The sequence below is a fragment of the Miscanthus floridulus genome, chromosome 1 (assembly GCF_019320115.1).
Source record: "Miscanthus floridulus cultivar M001 chromosome 1, ASM1932011v1, whole genome shotgun sequence".
In the NCBI taxonomy this organism is placed as follows: Eukaryota; Viridiplantae; Streptophyta; class Magnoliopsida; order Poales; family Poaceae; genus Miscanthus; species Miscanthus floridulus.
The window spans coordinates 75776046-75792462 of record NC_089580.1 but is presented as its reverse complement, the minus strand read 5'-3'; the positions used below and the strand labels follow the sequence as shown (position 1 = coordinate 75792462).

Below are 16417 nucleotides of genomic sequence, written 5' to 3'. Positions count from 1 at the left end.
TCCGTCCGTCGAACGCCTTGACTCTATCATTATCATACTATAAACACTTTGTTGTTGTTGTTGGCCCCCAAGATTAATTTTGTCGTCATCGTTTCTCTGTAGTAATTATCTAGTACTATGAGCCTATGACTGAAAACGATATGCTCAAAGCGATGGTGCCCTACACACGCAGCTAGGTACGTCTGCTGGTCTGCCGGAGTAGAAAACAGGGCCTTGTTTGAAACGTAATACTAGAGCACCCAATCAGGATTGATTTTTCACATATACTTTTTTTTAAGATCCAGGTTGATTATAGTATTATATTAATAAGAAGACGAGAGTTTTACGTAAGATGCGCCTACGACCCACCCAATCCTAGTAGACGATTAGACATTATTAGGGGAAAATTAATTTATGTACTACTCGATGGCATCAAGAGCGCCAATACTGTCGGATTTTTTTTTTTTTTTTGCCTCAGCAAATTTCCACATGAGGGTTTCATCATGTGTTTGAGAGAAGATGTATTCTGCCGGCTTCATCATGTATTTTACATATACTTGTTGCATTGATTCATTGAATTGGTCTTTCACTTTCAAACTTACATCCCTTATATCTTAGAAAAGAGGAAATATGTTTTATTAATCCATAAATAAATGATTTATATTTGAAGTCAACAAAAACTTGAACGAAAACTCAAAAGTTCGGGCCTCTCCGCTTGTTGACCCGGTGGAGGACCGGGCTTATAAATGGGCGTCCAGCTGCCAGAGCTCAGAGAGCTAGAGCGGCCTGGAGCTGTGGAACCGTAGTTTGCCCCTGACTATCTGAGTCTGAGGTCTCGGCTCGGAGAGGCCACGGCCACCCACCCACCCATGGCGGAGGAGAGGCTGGAGGCGGCCGCTGCCGACGAGTACACGCAGGACGGCACGGTGGACCTCCACGGCAACCCGGTGCTCCGCTCCAAGCGGGGAGGGTGGAAAGCCTGCGGCTTCGTCGTAGGTACGCAAGCAGCTAGCTACCCCTATATATCATGAATCCTTACTCCTGCCATGGTTTGTGTTTCCGAGCTCCTCAAAGCTTCTCAACACCCCTGCCTGTCAAGTGTCATGGAGAAGCTAGCACACGTCTCTATTTCATGTCTGAAGATTATATCATCGAGTTTTTTTTTACGGTAAACGAAGTTTCGCAAAATGAAAACGAACCAAAAACTCCAGTCGGTGTCGGGCAAACTGACAGACTCTGTTTTCCCTCACCCACTAAACCAGGCTAATGTTAATTTACTAGCACAAGCTTGTAGTTTAGCTCTGGCGGCCACATGCACATGACAGAAAATTAGCTAGGGCCCGGATCGATGGTAGGCAGGCTGGTAGCACCGCGCTGAAGCCAACAGCCTTTGGTTGGCTTTGGATCTCTTCACCGATTGGATTGGGCGATTCCAATCCTAGTCCTAACTGCTGTGCTGCCATCAGACCAGTACTTCTTGCATCTAGCTCATCCGTCACCGCTGCCAATTGACCTCCGTCCACCGCTGCCTGCAACAGTCTCTTCATTTCGAGCGGCAGCGCCCATGGTGGTTCGCGAAACATGTCATGTGAGCATGAGAGTTTCTCCATGGATGCTGAGCCAAAATACGGCCCGTTGGGCTGGCTGCGTACCTGTCGGCCCCTGAGCGGCCGACACACGGAACTGTTCACCAGAGCTTTTTTCGCACTCATCCTTTCCTCTCTCACAGACACCGCCGGAGGAGAGAAGCTCGTTTTTCGGGCTCCGTGGCTCCAGCTTCCTCTGACACATATCGGCCCCTAAACGGCCGACAGGTGCGGGAGCCGGAGCCGTGCCAAACGGGGCCGTACATCACAGAAGATCTCTGTGCCGCTGGCACAACGGGAGTGTCTCCATGCAAGCTGACCTGAGGATGTGTATACTACCGTAGTATACTAGGAAATGAAATGTCACATATAGATAGTTCAGGCCCACTAAACTTATTAGTACTACCAAAGAATGTAATTCTATATGCATTCTTGATTAATATGTATAAAGTTTAACCAAATATATAAGTAAAACAGTATTAATATTTATGACAAAAAAGCACTGTATAATATGAAAAATATATCTCATAATAAATCTAATCATAGTTATTTAATATTGCAAATATATTTTTTATTTATAGTTGGTCAAACTCAAATACTTTAAGCATATACGAATAAGAAAGGCCATCGTTTAGCTCTTAATTATCAGGGAACCAAAAGATTCTCAGAGTATATTAGCAGCTTGCCCCCGAATAATCTGTGTCGACACATGGGCGAAAAATGACGCCCCTTCTTTTTGGAACGGTGGCAGCAAACAACAGTGTCCCCGCAAACTGATGATTGATTCTGAAGCTTGGTGAGGAAAAGCACAGGTAACTGCTGGGGAATTAGGGGTTGCTTGTCCTGTCACCAAGCGTTTGGAATTATTAGCCTTGTACCAATCGAGGATTTGCCGTGCTTCCATCAGATTTCGACTTGGTATTGTGCTACCCGTGACATATAGATGTTCTATTTGTCCATCAGATTTCGACTTGGTATTGTCACCAAGCGTTGTGTTCTGTTTGTCCATTTCCGATTATTTTCAGACATATAGATGTCGTGTGCCTCTGTCATAGAGTAGGATGCTATTTACATACAGTACATATATGGTGTGTGTGTGGTGTGTGGTGTGGTGGTGGGGAGATGTGGCCTTTTAACAATTGTGAGGCCGAGTCACACGGCCGACTTGTTCGGAGATTTTGTCGTCAGATTTAACTAGTACTCCTGTGTCCCGAAATAAGTCTCTATCTCACATTTCGATAACTCAACTAATCTTAACTTTGATTATAAAAGATAGTATCAACATTTGTATCTTCGAATAGGTGTACTAGTAAAACTATATAACGTGATTAGTCTAATGATGTTTTATTTCTTATCGTATCACAAATATTACTATTGTTTGTATATATTTGGTCAAAGTTAATATTGTTTGACTCCTTCGAAACATGAGGTAGAGACTTGTTCTAGGAAGAAGGAAGTACAGTATCTTTTTATCACGGAGTTGCTCCATCGGAGATTCGTTTCTTGAGATATATGAAACAAACGCTGAGCTCAAGAGTCGTTGGAACCGGAAGAGGTCGGCTAGGCTGGGGTCCAGCTCCGGGGAGAAAGAGTAGTATACGCAGTCCTTATGCCATCTCTTTCGTATGTGTCGTCAAGTTTTGCTCCTGGTTTGCCGATCCCTTCTGGTTCTGTGCAGAGTAATCAAATGCAAACAGTAGAGAGATAATCAGATAGATAAATAAAATAGAATAAAGCAAGAGGTCTGTCTAACCAGAATCTCTGCTTAAAAGTTATTGCACTTGACATGTACTCCTATTTGAAGTTACATGTGCATGGTGCATTTGAATATCGCACTCGACATGTACTAGTATGTACTTATATGTGCATGGTGCATTTGAAACAGAGCCTCCACATAATAATATCTGATTTCTTGTCTTCGAATGCGCACGTACATACGCAGTGTACGAGGTATTCGAGCGGATGGCGTACTACGGCATCTCGTCCAACCTGGTGCTGTACCTGACGACCGAAGCTGCACCAGGGCGTGGTGCCGTCCGCGAACAACGTCACCAACTGGGTCGGCACCATCTGGATGACGCCCATCATCGGCGCCTACGTCGCCGACGCGCACCTCGGCCGCTACCGGACCTTCATGATCGCCTCCGTCATCTACCTCTGCGTGAGTCGCCGCCGCCTCGTCGGCGTTTTGTTTGTCTCCATATATCTCAGCAGCCGTTTCGTTTCCTCTGTTAGCCTTCTTTCTTGGAATTGGATGCTGCTTTTCCTGCTTGGTGTGGTAGCTGTTGTTTTCAGTCTGCTTCTCGTTATTATCTTCATATTCTCACAAAAAAGCCCACCACAGCGATGTCTAGTTTATATATATGGGCCGTCAATCTTGTGATAAACTGAATTGAAGCCCACCATTCCGCAGGGCATGATCCTGCTGACGCTGGCGGTGTCGCTGCCGGCGCTGCGGCCGACCAAGTGCGGCGCCGGCACGGCGGACCCCAACTGCGTGCAGCAGGCGACGAGCGCGCAGCTGGGCGTCTTCTTCCTGGCGCTGTACATCCTGACCGTGGGCACGGGCGGCACGAAGCCCAACATCTCCACCATCGGCGCGGACCAGTTCGACGACACGCACCCGCGGGAGCGCAGCCACAAGCTCTCCTTCTTCAACTGGTGGATGTTCAGCATCTTCTTCGGCACGCTCTTCGCCAACACCGTGCTCGTCTACATCCAGGACAACGTCGGCTGGACCGTCGGCTACGCGCTGCCCACGCTGGGCCTCGCCGTCTCCATCGCCATCTTCACCGCCGGCACGCCCTTCTACCGCCACAAGCCCACCTCCGAGAGCCCCTTCGCCAAGATGGCCAGGGTCATCGTGGCGGCCGCCAGGAAGCTGGCCGTCTCCGTGCCCGTGGACCCGCGCGACCTGCACGAGCTCGACGACGAGTACTACGCCAAGAAGAAAACGGTCCCGCTCCCGCACACGCCCAACCTCAACGTCCTGAGCAAGGCGGCGGTGAAGACCGACGGCGGTGCAAGACCGGTGGTCGCTCAGCACGGTGACGCAGGTGGAGGAGACGAAGCAGATGCTCAAGATGCTCCCCGTGCTGGCCATCACGTTCGTGCCCAGCGCGATGATGGCGCAGATCAACACGCTGTTCGTCAAGCAGGGGACGACGCTGGACCGGCACATCGGCCCGGATTTCGAGATCCCGCCGGCGAGCCTCCAGGGGTTCGTCACCATCTCCATGCTGGTCGCCAGTCGTGCTCTACGACCGCGTCTTCATGCCGTTCGCGCGCCGGATCACGGGGAACCCGCGCGGCATCTCGCTGCTCCAGCGCATGAGCGTCGGCCTCGTCATCCACATCATCATCATGGGCATCGCGTCGGTGACGGAGCGGCACCGCCTGGCGGTGGCGCACGAGCACGGGCTCTACGACAGCAAGAACACCACCATCCCGCTCACCATCTTCGTGCTGCTCCCGCAGTTCGTGCTCATGGGCGTGGCCGACGCCTTCCTGGAGGTGGCCAAGATCGAGTTCTTCTACGACCAGGCGCCCGAGGGCATGAAGAGCCTCGGCACGTCGTACTCCATGACCAGCCTCGGCATCGGCAACTTCCTCAGCAGCGCGCTGCTCTCCACCGTGTCGCACATCACGGAGCGCCACGGCCGGACCGGGTGGATCCTCAATAACCTCAACGCCTCGCGGCTGGACAAGTACTACGCCTTCTTCGCCATCCTCAACTGCGCCAACCTCGTCGCCTTCTTCTTCGTGTGCCGGTTCTACGTGTACAACGCCGAGGTATCCCGCGTCGTCGACGCCGGGAGCACCAATGCAGCAGAAGCGGGAAGTGGCGATGCAGCCGGCGTCCGTGGGCGCAGTGGAGGCCACCCTATAGGTGTTAGTAGTGTTCCATTACAGATGTAGCAGGTTGTCATACTCATACATACGTGATAACATGAAGCTCTTTGTGTACATTGATTGCACGCACATGCATTGGGTCTGATGAACAAGAACTCTGACGTTGCTTTGGAGTTGTATTCCTATCTCCTAGCATCAATGGAAGCTTGTAGAAATGCGGAATCGTAGCACAAACCTCTTGAATCTTGACGGGAAAGCAAGATATTCAGTCGACATGTTTCATTCTTTCCACTCGCAATACAGTTTAGTCTTTAGTGATGAGAAGCTAAGAGCATCACCACCACCACCAGTTTGGTGGATAAGTGGTTTTCTTTTCCTATAATCAATGCTAAAAGAAATTGAAGGAACAAAAAAAAAGCTCTACTAACAGATACCCTTTATAATCTTCTATCAGTCCCTCGAAGAAGGGAGGACATCATGGTGCGAGCAGGTCGTCATTGCCGCGCCGAGCCACCACCCTTGTGCCAAGCCGATGTGCCAACCATGCTGCCGTTGCGCGAGCGAGCGCACAGGCGACCACTGGATGAGCAGGCCGCCACCGCCACACCGAGGCAGAGAGGGCGGGCGGGGGCCGGGGGTGAGCAAGTGGGTGGCCAGTGGCCACGCTGCGCTAGCCATGCTGCCGCTGGGTGAGCAGGCAACCGCGTCGGGCGAGCATGCTGCCACCGCAATGCAGAGCATGAGAGGACAGTGATAAGAACAGTGGAGAGAGGATTTTTTTTTATATATATCTTGAGTCTATACACTGTGACATGTGGGTCCCCCCACACTATAGGACTATAGGGGTTTCTCTGTCTTGTGCAACGCACCTCTCCGAAAACCTAAAAACTTGTTTTTTTAATCCCCTATATAAGATTTCAAAGGGAAAAGGAAATGTAATCTATAGTGAAATTGCTCTAAGGATACAACATAGTTGTTGTGTCGTGGAAAAATTGCCAACTCAATCGACAAAGGTTTTTGTATAATTTTAAGAGTCCTCCAAATAGCACTTTGGGCCCGCATATGGGCCAACTCAATCGACAAAGGTTTCATTCCGTTCGGCTGATCAGATTTTGGATGATTTTGGATGATTCAATAGTATTCTGTGAGAGAGAATAAGCTGAAACGAGCCGAGAACTGAGCAGCCGAACGGGCTTATCCGGTGCGTGTCGTTCCACTATCACACTTGTTTTGCTCCTTGAGATCGAGGCTTTGGCCAGACGTGACCAATATCATCATCGCATAATGTCTTGCTCTTGGTGCTTGGCACATTAAGACCCTGTTCGTTTGATCTTGAGATGGGAGGCATTGAAGGGGACAAAGGAGGATTTTGATTTGTAGGGGGTTGAATCCCTTTGAACCCTCTTGGGTTTATGATCAAACGAACAAGCTCTAAGGGCAAATATAAAGATCGTGGCCTCTATGAAGAGGTACCCGTTGTGATCTTCTAGTGACCTAGTTTGTCAAGATATCTTGTCTTCTAACCTACACAGTTCAACACACGGGTTTAGTTGAGGGCAGACACAAGGGCGTAGGCCCTTGAGTCTAGTTACTCGTCCATACGGTTCCAATGAGCACTTCGAAGATCATGGTCACATGTTCAAAGTGGGAATGCTTGGTCCATTTTGCTTTGCCCTTGGTCAAGTGGCGAGGGACTCCTTCTGCCCTAGAGTGGTGTATGACCCCTTCTGCCCTATAGTAGTGCAGGGGCCTCTCTGCTGTAGAGTGGTGTATTTGTGTCCCCAATTAGTCAACGGTAATATTAGCTATGAACTTCCTTTTCCCCAATTAGCTTTGGACTTTTGTTCTCCTTCTGTGCAAGCTTAGAATTCTAGCTATCTCTATAGCAAGCTTTGCTTTGTATTAAAAAAACAAGATTTGTTGGCTTTCTATTAAAGTTGGATTACTCTTGGCATGCTTGTATATAAAAATCTGGCTAAACTTTAACTTGAAGCTTAGTAAGACATTAAATAGCTCTTAAAATATTTAGTTTAAGAGGTAAAGAAAATAGTACGACAGATGTGTGTTGAAAGGGAGTCGCTATATTTTAGATGTCTAATCTTTTTAGAAAGTTTCAGACAACAATCTTACAATCAATAAGTACAATTAAAATAACAATGCAACTTACAAGAGACAGATTTGAGTCTGTCTACTGTACAACTGTGTGTTTTATGTAGTTTTAACACATGATTTTTTTGAACCGTAGGATGAAGATCCAACAGCCTCCAGCCTTCTTCTACCTCCGGCCTTCAGCCTTGTTCTACCTCCGGACCTTGGCCCCCACCGCCGCCACCGCCGCCGTCCACCGCCCCGCCCTTGGCCGTGGCATGTCGGTACAAATCACGAGTAACAAAGAGCACGGCTGTGTCGGCACAAATCACAAATCAAAAGAAACAATTTTTTCTATGAAAGGACAAGGACAAAATTTGGGGAAGAGGCTCGTCGGAACCCTAGCCATCGCCGATGTCGTCTTTGTCTCTGGTCGGCACAGATCAGGAAGAGAGGGAGGAGAAGAAGACCTACCTCGACAGATTCGCCATGGCCGGCGAGCTCGCACGCGGGCGCGAGTGGCGCTCACCGGTGGAGTCGCGGGGGCGCGGGTGGGGCTCACCGGTGCCGGGGAGAGAGAGAGGGAGGAGCGTCGGTGAGAGAGAGAGGAGCGTCGGGGATCGCAGAGAGACATAGATGCGTCGGAGTCGTGCGACGGAGGAGCGTCGCCTCGCCTCGCCTCGCTTGTTTTAATTGGAGAAGTAGTGTGTGGGCCCGACATTCAGAGCTACAGGAAAAATCGTGTCACCGGCTCTGAAAACACACGGACGAGCGTTAGCATTTCTGTATTTTTTATCGGATGGAGAATACTTGTCGAGAAAAGGTTCACGTATATTAGATTGAAAGTGCAAGCTTGTATTTAGCATTAACTCAATAGTAACTCATATACCAGGCCGCGCCGCGCCCGGCCTTCCCTTATTGTCTTGCAGAATCGGCCATGGCACCAAATCGTGATGGCCAAGAAAGTGAATCAGGGGCAGGCGGATGCGGCGAGAGTCCCAAGCCCAAGCTCCGTTCTCCTCCCAAAAGATCAATACGCACTCCAACACCATCCCAGATCCAGTCTATTATTCGATTTGTTTTTGTCCGGGCTGGATTCAGGAAGATGTGACGGCGGCGCTGCTGCATTGATTTGATCGAATGATCGGACTCCGACTTGGATACCAATTGGCTATGCTGTGCATATAGTTTTGGAGACGCCCGACGCCGCACGCCTTCGGTTGCAAGAGCCCTCTCCTCCTCCCGCTTCTCGATCGCGTGCCCGGGCTGGAGCTTGGAACCGATCTCATGGCGGCGGTGACCCACAAGCGCCCGGCGCCCACGGAGAACTGCTGTCCCGCGGTGTCCGGCAAGAAGCGGGCGCGCTACGACTACGACCTAGGGAGCATCTACAACTACAAGAATCTCGAGACGCTCGGTGAGGGCACCTACGGCACCGTGGTGAAGGCGCAGGACCAGCGCACGGGCGAGACGGTGGCTGTCAAGTGGATCCGCCCAGACGACGAGGGCGTGACCGACCTCGGCGCCGTCTTCCGCGAGGCCGCCTGCCTGGAGGCGTGCCGAGGCGCCCCCTCGATCGTGCAGATGAAGGAAGTCGCCGCCGACGAGGTCACCGGCCACGTGTTCATCGTGACGGAGTTCGTGGGGCCGAGCCTCTGGAGCCGCCTCCCGCGGCGCTTCTCCGGCGCCGAGACCCGCGCGATCATGCGCCAGCTCCTGCGCGGCGCCGAGACGCTGCACGGCGCAGGCATGATCCACCGCGACATCAAGCCGGACAACGTCCTCGTCGGCCCCGGCGGCGCGCTGAAGATCTGCGACCTCGGGATGGCGTCGCGGACGAGGCCCGCCGGTGGTGAACCGTACCCGGAGGAGACCGTTGCCGCGCTGTGGTACCGCGCCCCGGAGCTGATGAGGGGGTCCCGGTCCCGGCGGACCTATGGCACTGCCGTGGACATGTGGGCTCTGGGGTGCGTGATGATCGAGCTGCTCATCGGCGAGCCCCTGTTCAAGGACGCGGAGACGGAGGACGACGTCCTCCACCGGGCGCGTGACCTGCAGTACCAGATGGAGTCTATGACGGACGTGGCGTCAGATTCCGAGTTCCTGCCTGAGCTGTCCAAGGCCGGGCTCGAGGTCCTGCAAGGCTTGCTTAGTTTGGCGCCAGAGAAGAGACTCAGTGCGGCGGATGCGCTCAGCCACCGGTGGTTCGAGGAGGAGGACGCGCCCCTGTTCCCTGTTCTATCTTCTCAGAAGGATCAGCGTGGTTTCATCAGTTTCTTGTAGATTCATTCATCAGTTTCTTGTCGAGAGCAGATCGAAGGGCAGCAGCATCTGACCCTTGTAGTCTTTAACTCTTTTTTCTTTTCTTGACTAGATTGTGCCCATGCCTGGTAGTGGTCAGTGGAAGCCCAAAATTTTTCACCACACTGTATCTATGTAGCTGAATAGGCCTTGATAAATTACCCCAAGATTTAAGATTCGATATGACGAAGAATCTTGAAAAATTTTACAAAATTTTGGGAACTAAACAGGCACTCATTTTGTAGCTATCAATTTTCTATCGCATCTCTATTACTTTCTAATAACAATCGAGATACAGATGCTTGTAAGGATGTTGCGAGCATCTCAAAAGTTTTTTTTTCTTAAACTTACTCTCTAAATATTCATTTAAAGAGTTATTTTGAATACAAAAAATGATCTCTATATACCGTATATGTATTTTGAAGTGCATCTCCGTTGTCTATCTTTGACTAGCGAAAAACAAAAATAAATAATGACATTATCACAATATTTGGAATACTCTCTTCGTCCAGGAAGGAAAATACAATTCTAACATAGCATCAAGTCCAAATATTTTAAATTTGACTAACTACATATAAAACAACGACAACAATACTTATGATATCAAAGGTATCCTTAAATTTTGTCATAAGATACAATATTATAATATATACTTATTTTGTGTTATAAATATTAATATTGTTATCTATATATTCGATCAAATCTTTAGCCATTTTAACCAATAATAATACACTTTAGTGTCCAGTTTTTTCATGGACGGAGGCAGTACAATATTATAAACAGCACCCAAGACACGTAAATCTCACGAGATCTCACAAAAATGGTTATATTGCCACGACCAAGTTGTAGGAAGTTCTGACTCTGGTCGTGTAAAAGCTTGTCCAAAGTTTGCGCCCCTGTCCCCTGTTCTATCTTCTCAGAAGGATCAGCGTGGTTTCATCAGTTTCTTGTAGAGTGCAGATCGAAAGGCAGCGACATCTGACCCTTGTAATATTTAATTAACTCTTTATCTTTGTTTTCTCTCTCTTTTTTTTGCTTGACTAGTTTGTGCCCATGTGTTGGTGTAGCGGTCAGTCGAAGCCCAAATTTTTCAACACACCATATCCGTGTAGCTGAATAGGATAAGTTGCCCCAAGATTCTCATTTTATAGCTATCAATTTTTTATTGCATCTCTACTACTTTCTAATAACAGTCGAGATACAAATGCTCGCTAGGAGCACCTTAAAGAGTTTTTCTTAACTCACTCTCAAAATTCTCGTTTAGAGAGTTATTTGAATATATAAACGCTTTCTATATATCTTTTCACTTTTCAACAGTTTCTCTATCTCTTATATACGTATTTTGAAGTGCATCTCCGCTCTCTATCTTTGACTAGCGAAAAACCATAAATAAATAATGACATTATGACAATATTTGGAATACTCTCTCCATCTAGAAAAAATACAATTATAACAGAGCATCAAGTCAAAGTATTTAAATTTGACTAACTATATATAAAATAACAACAACAATATTTACGATATTAAATAAGTATTATTAGATCTATCATGAGATACAATATTATAATATATACTTATTTTGTTTTATAAATGTTGATTTATTTATCTATATAATCGATCAAACTTTAGCAATTTTAAACAATATATAGTTAATACACTTAATGTCGATTTTTTTTATGGCCGGAGCCACGGAGGTAGTTATAACAGCAACCAAAGACGCGTAAATCTTGTTGAGAATTATATTTAGTGATCAATTAGGAATTGAATCAAGGGGTGTCTTTTCACCCCTCTCTCTTCACACTTGTAACCAGCTCACATTGGCCCTATATATATATATGTACACACTGTTCATTAGTAATACAACGGAGAATCATTTGCATCACACGATCTCTCTCATTATCTATTTTCTAACACGTTATCAACACGATTTTATGTTTTAGACCTCGGATTTTAATGTAAATCATCACTGCAATATATACCGCATTTATATAGGATATAAATGCTATGTTTAGATCTCGGATCTACATAAATTATGATGCAATTATTTACTTAGTGTAGATAGATAATTTTTAGACGTATCAATTCTCATAAACTGCATCATGATATTATATTGCAGTTAAATTTACTATGATAATGTTTAGTGAAGTTTTTATGCATCTATAATTATCTGTTTTAGTCATAGACTATAACAGTAGTAGGGTAGAGTTTTTGCTCCTATACATTGTTTTGTTTTTCAACCAGAAAATTGTTCATGTCTTAACATACATAATTCGGCGATTTTATTATTTGGCAATTAATTTTAGTTGCAACAAAATTGGATCCTCTTAATTAATTAATAGTTAATTAAGGTTGGATAAATTTAGGCTCATAGCCTAATCCTGAAAAAGCAAAATGGCAGCCATGCCATTTTTGCTAGTGAGGCTAAGATGGGAAGTGGATTTTGCTTTGATCCAACGGGATTTTGCATAGTTTTGCCACTAGCCAACTATAGCACTATGTGCTTAGTAAGTTTCCTGTTTTAGTCTATGACTTTAACATTATTAGTACATATGTACTTTGATACCCTTGTTAATTTGATAATTTTTCTATAAATTGTATTTTAACAATGGTAAATCCTCTTAATTAAGCGTTTCTTAATTAATGACAAGAAAATGGTGTAAATTAATTAAATCAATGGTCTATCATTTGTTGTGGATACTGACTTCAGAGGAGTTTGATGAACTCACTCTTGATGGCATCAATATCCCACATGGACAATGGGCATTAACATTGGTTTTATCCCATGAACTAATGGAAGCATTTAATGAACCTCAATTAGGGATTGCTTTCATTATAGATCAAAAGAAATGGTGCCTTATTGTTGTTACGGTACTACATCCATCAAGGTTTTTCGATAAGAATATCTTGTGGAAGGAAATGTACATTCTTTGTGGCTCACTCTTTAGGAGTTTTATGAACAATAGATAAACTTATATAGCTTGAGGCTAATCATGAGTGGATCATGTCTCTAGTTTTTCAAACTATTGAAGACTATGATCATATTGTTCATACAATTTGCTTCCACTAGTAAAAGCAAAAGGCCTAATGTGCAATATGAGTGATGGCAATGTGAATCCAAGAATAACAAAGAGTAATGTCATATATGTGGTTGTGTTTAGCATAGCGCTAAACAATGCCATACTCTTAAATTTGTAGTTGATCTATATCAACATTCTATAAGGGATAAAACAGGAGCTACAGCAATAAGATATGAAGGATACTTCAATCTTAAAATCTAAAGCTACATAGGAGGTTAGTTGTTTATGCTGAATCTTATGGGATCACATAACAAAACTTCTCCTTTTCTCATAAAGAGAACATCACATAGATGGACAACATGATCATCGAATATGCTTCGAATGATTTGTTTTGAGATTTGGAATAATCTCATGGTCCATTGATGTTATGTGATAATGTCCATCAAAGATGTTGTAATATTTGTGTTGTCAACACATACAACCTGTTCATTTCGGCTAGATTGGCTTATAAGCCATGGCTGAAAGTACTGCTGGCTGGTTTGGTGTGAGAGAAAAATAATGTTCGTTGGTTGATAAGCCAAGTCTTATAAGCCAGATACATGCTGCCGAACAGGCAGATAACTATTGTGGGTATCATATCGATGTATTTGATACTCGACAATATTTATGGATTTCTATATATTAGATGAGAATCTCATTAAACTCTTGTCATATGTAGATTGTACGGGAATTATTCCAATGTGGAATGATATGTGCCTAGTGGACATTTGTACCACAAACTCTATAAATTAGGGAAGCAAAATGTTTCCTGGTTCTTATGACAAGAAGAGAGAATAATTTTGGCCATCGCTGATGCGATGCAATGATAGTTTGGCATATGTTGCCACTATCATTCTTTCTATGGATACTGAGTTAGTAGTTGAGGATATTTAATTATGTCCTAACTAATTATAAAGATATTCAAATATGTTTTTGTATGGAAACACAAAAGGATAACATTGGATATGGCATATAAGTAACTGAGATAAGTCTCGTTTTGGTTGTATTATGCATATAACCATCCCCATACAACATGTTGCATATAAGATAATTTTTCACACTGTTGATGCATTTTGGATTTGGAATGATCAACTTGGCCATCCAAAGGGATGCGTGAAAAATTATTGGTAATTCTTTTGGTCAAGATTTCCCAAAGTATGGATACGATAACTGCCACAAGGAATTGGACTTTAAGACCATCTTATCTTAAAATCAGATTGAGTGTCTTAAATTCCTTAATCATATTCAAGAGAATATGTGTGGGTCCTGATACAAAAGATTGTATGGACAGTTCAGGCATTTCATGGTTGTGAAGATACATCTATAAGATGATCTAGAGTGCGTGAAGTATTGAAAGGTCCTTGTTTGGTTTTGGTAATTGAGTGACAACCCTACTGTGGACTAATTGTGTTTATATGAGATACACAGGTGATTAGTCCACAGGTACATGTATGTGAGCAATATATGCCATGGAGGTGGAAATAGGTTCGGAGATGTTGCAAAGCTCACACATATGATGATGAAGGAGCTCATTGCACATGAGACATGACATTGAGTCATGTGATCAAGGTGGAGAAGATCAAGACATGACTTGGCTCGATGGACCGGTTGCAAGTGTGAAGGGCAAGATTGAGTGATGACTTAGCGCTGATGGACCGAAAGCAATGGTGAAGAGCAAGTGAAGTCAAGATTGATGAACCAATATAATCACGTGACGATATGAAGTGGATCATATCATTGTTGATCGTAGTTGGTGCATGTGTTGCATCGACATTGGAGGAGATGGAATGGAATGCATAAGGCAAAGGTATAACCTAGGGCATTTTATTTCACCGACCATAGGTGTATAGAGAATTTGATGAGCGAGTTTAGGATAGATGGCCGTACTACTAAGAGGGGACAAACTTGTTTGCATATCAGTCATCTAGTGCCACTCGAGTAATCTAACTTTGCATTGTTGCTAGGATCGAGTGGCATGGCAAGTTAAGTGCTAACTCCTTAAAAATGTTTGTGAAAAGCTAACACACATACACACGGTGGTCTAAACTTGGTAGTGTTGGCACATTTGCAAAGGAGAAAGAAGTTAGGGTTGATGTGGATCAACTCGATAAAGAAAAGGAGGCGAAACAGGTCACTGAAAAGTGACCGACTCTGCGCAACGCAGCGACCGGACACTGGCTGGTGAGTTCGGTCATGTGTTCCAGAGAAGACGTGGTCTCGGTCAAGTGACTGGATGCCGAGCGAAGAGGTGACCTGACGCACAGTGGTCGCGTCCGCTCAGTGCTGACGCACGTTGACGTGGTGACGTGAGGAGTAGCAGTGATGCGTGGCAGGCGATGAAGGGCCAGACTTAGGTGCTACATTCGATCACAACCAACCTAATGTGTTTGGTCACAAAACAGAGGCTCAAGGAGCTCTATGGAAACGACTGGACTCAGGCGGTGGCGCGTCCGGTCTTGGCGTAGAGGTACGTCCGGTCATCACTTGACCGCTGGCGCGTGGCAGCCGATTGTTGGAGATCAACACGTAATGTCGAACACGGGCGCCACGTGGATAGCCAGGAGTGACTGGACGCAGGGCCTGGCGTGTCCGGTCGATCCAACCGACGTGTTCGGTCGTCCCAAAAAATGCAAAGGTCCTAATATGGCTAGAGGGGGGGGTGAATAGCCAATTTAAAATCTACAAATCAACTAGAGCAATTTGATTAGTATGACAAATAGCGAAATGCAAACTTGCTCTAGCTCTACAAGGGTTGCAAGCCACCTATCCAACAATTCTAGTTGCAATGATTACTAGTCACACAACTTGCAATGTTACTACTCACTAAGAGCTCTCAAACTTGCTACTCTAAAGAGCTCCACTAGATGAACTTAAAATAACAAAGCAAGCTCTCAATTCTAATTACACTAAAGAGCTTGCCACAACTAGTTTGCAAGAATATAAATGAGTGAGTAGGGTGATTATACCGCCGTATAGAGGAGTGAACCAATCACAAGATGAATACTAAATCAATCACCGGGAGAATACCAAAGGGCAAGAGACAACTAATTTTTCTCCCGAGGTTCACATGCTTGCCGACACGCTAGTCCCCTGTTGTGTCGACCAACACTTGGTGGTTCGGCGGCTAAGAGGTGTTGCACAAACCTCGTCCACACAATTGGACACCGCAAGAACCTACCCACAAGTGAGGTAACTCAATGACACGAGCAATCTACTAGAGTTACCTTTTGGCTCTCCAACGGGGAAGGCACAAGACCCCTCACAATCACCACGATTCGAGCCAGAGACAATCACCAACCTCCACGCAACGATCCTCGCTGCTCTAAGCCATCTAGGTGGTGGCAACCACCAAGAGTAATAAGTGAATCCCACAGCGAAACACAAATGCCAAGTGCCACTAGATGCAATCACTCAAGCAATGCACTTGGATTCTCTCCTAATCTCACAATGATGATAAAACAGTGATGGAGATGAGTGGGAGGGCTTTGGCTAAGCTCACAAGGTTGCTATGTTAATGTAAATGGCCAAGAGAGTGAGCTTGAGCCAGCCATGGGG

At 45.7% G+C, this 16417-nt stretch overlaps 1 protein-coding gene and 1 pseudogene across 1 annotated transcript; both read left to right on the top strand.

Annotated features, from left to right (window-relative positions):
* The first annotated feature begins 766 nt into the window (after positions 1 to 766).
* On the top strand, positions 767 to 5454 carry LOC136487330 (protein NRT1/ PTR FAMILY 5.2-like; annotated as a pseudogene).
* Positions 5455 to 7663: 2209 nt separating this feature from the next.
* Positions 7664 to 9788, top strand: LOC136458918 (putative cyclin-dependent kinase F-2). Its single transcript, XM_066458827.1, has 2 exons — positions 7664 to 7789; positions 8694 to 9788. The coding sequence occupies exons 1-2, from the start codon at positions 7664 to 7666 to the stop codon at positions 9786 to 9788; spliced, it is 1221 nt and encodes a 406-aa protein (XP_066314924.1).
* Positions 9789 to 16417: the final 6629 nt, after the last annotated feature.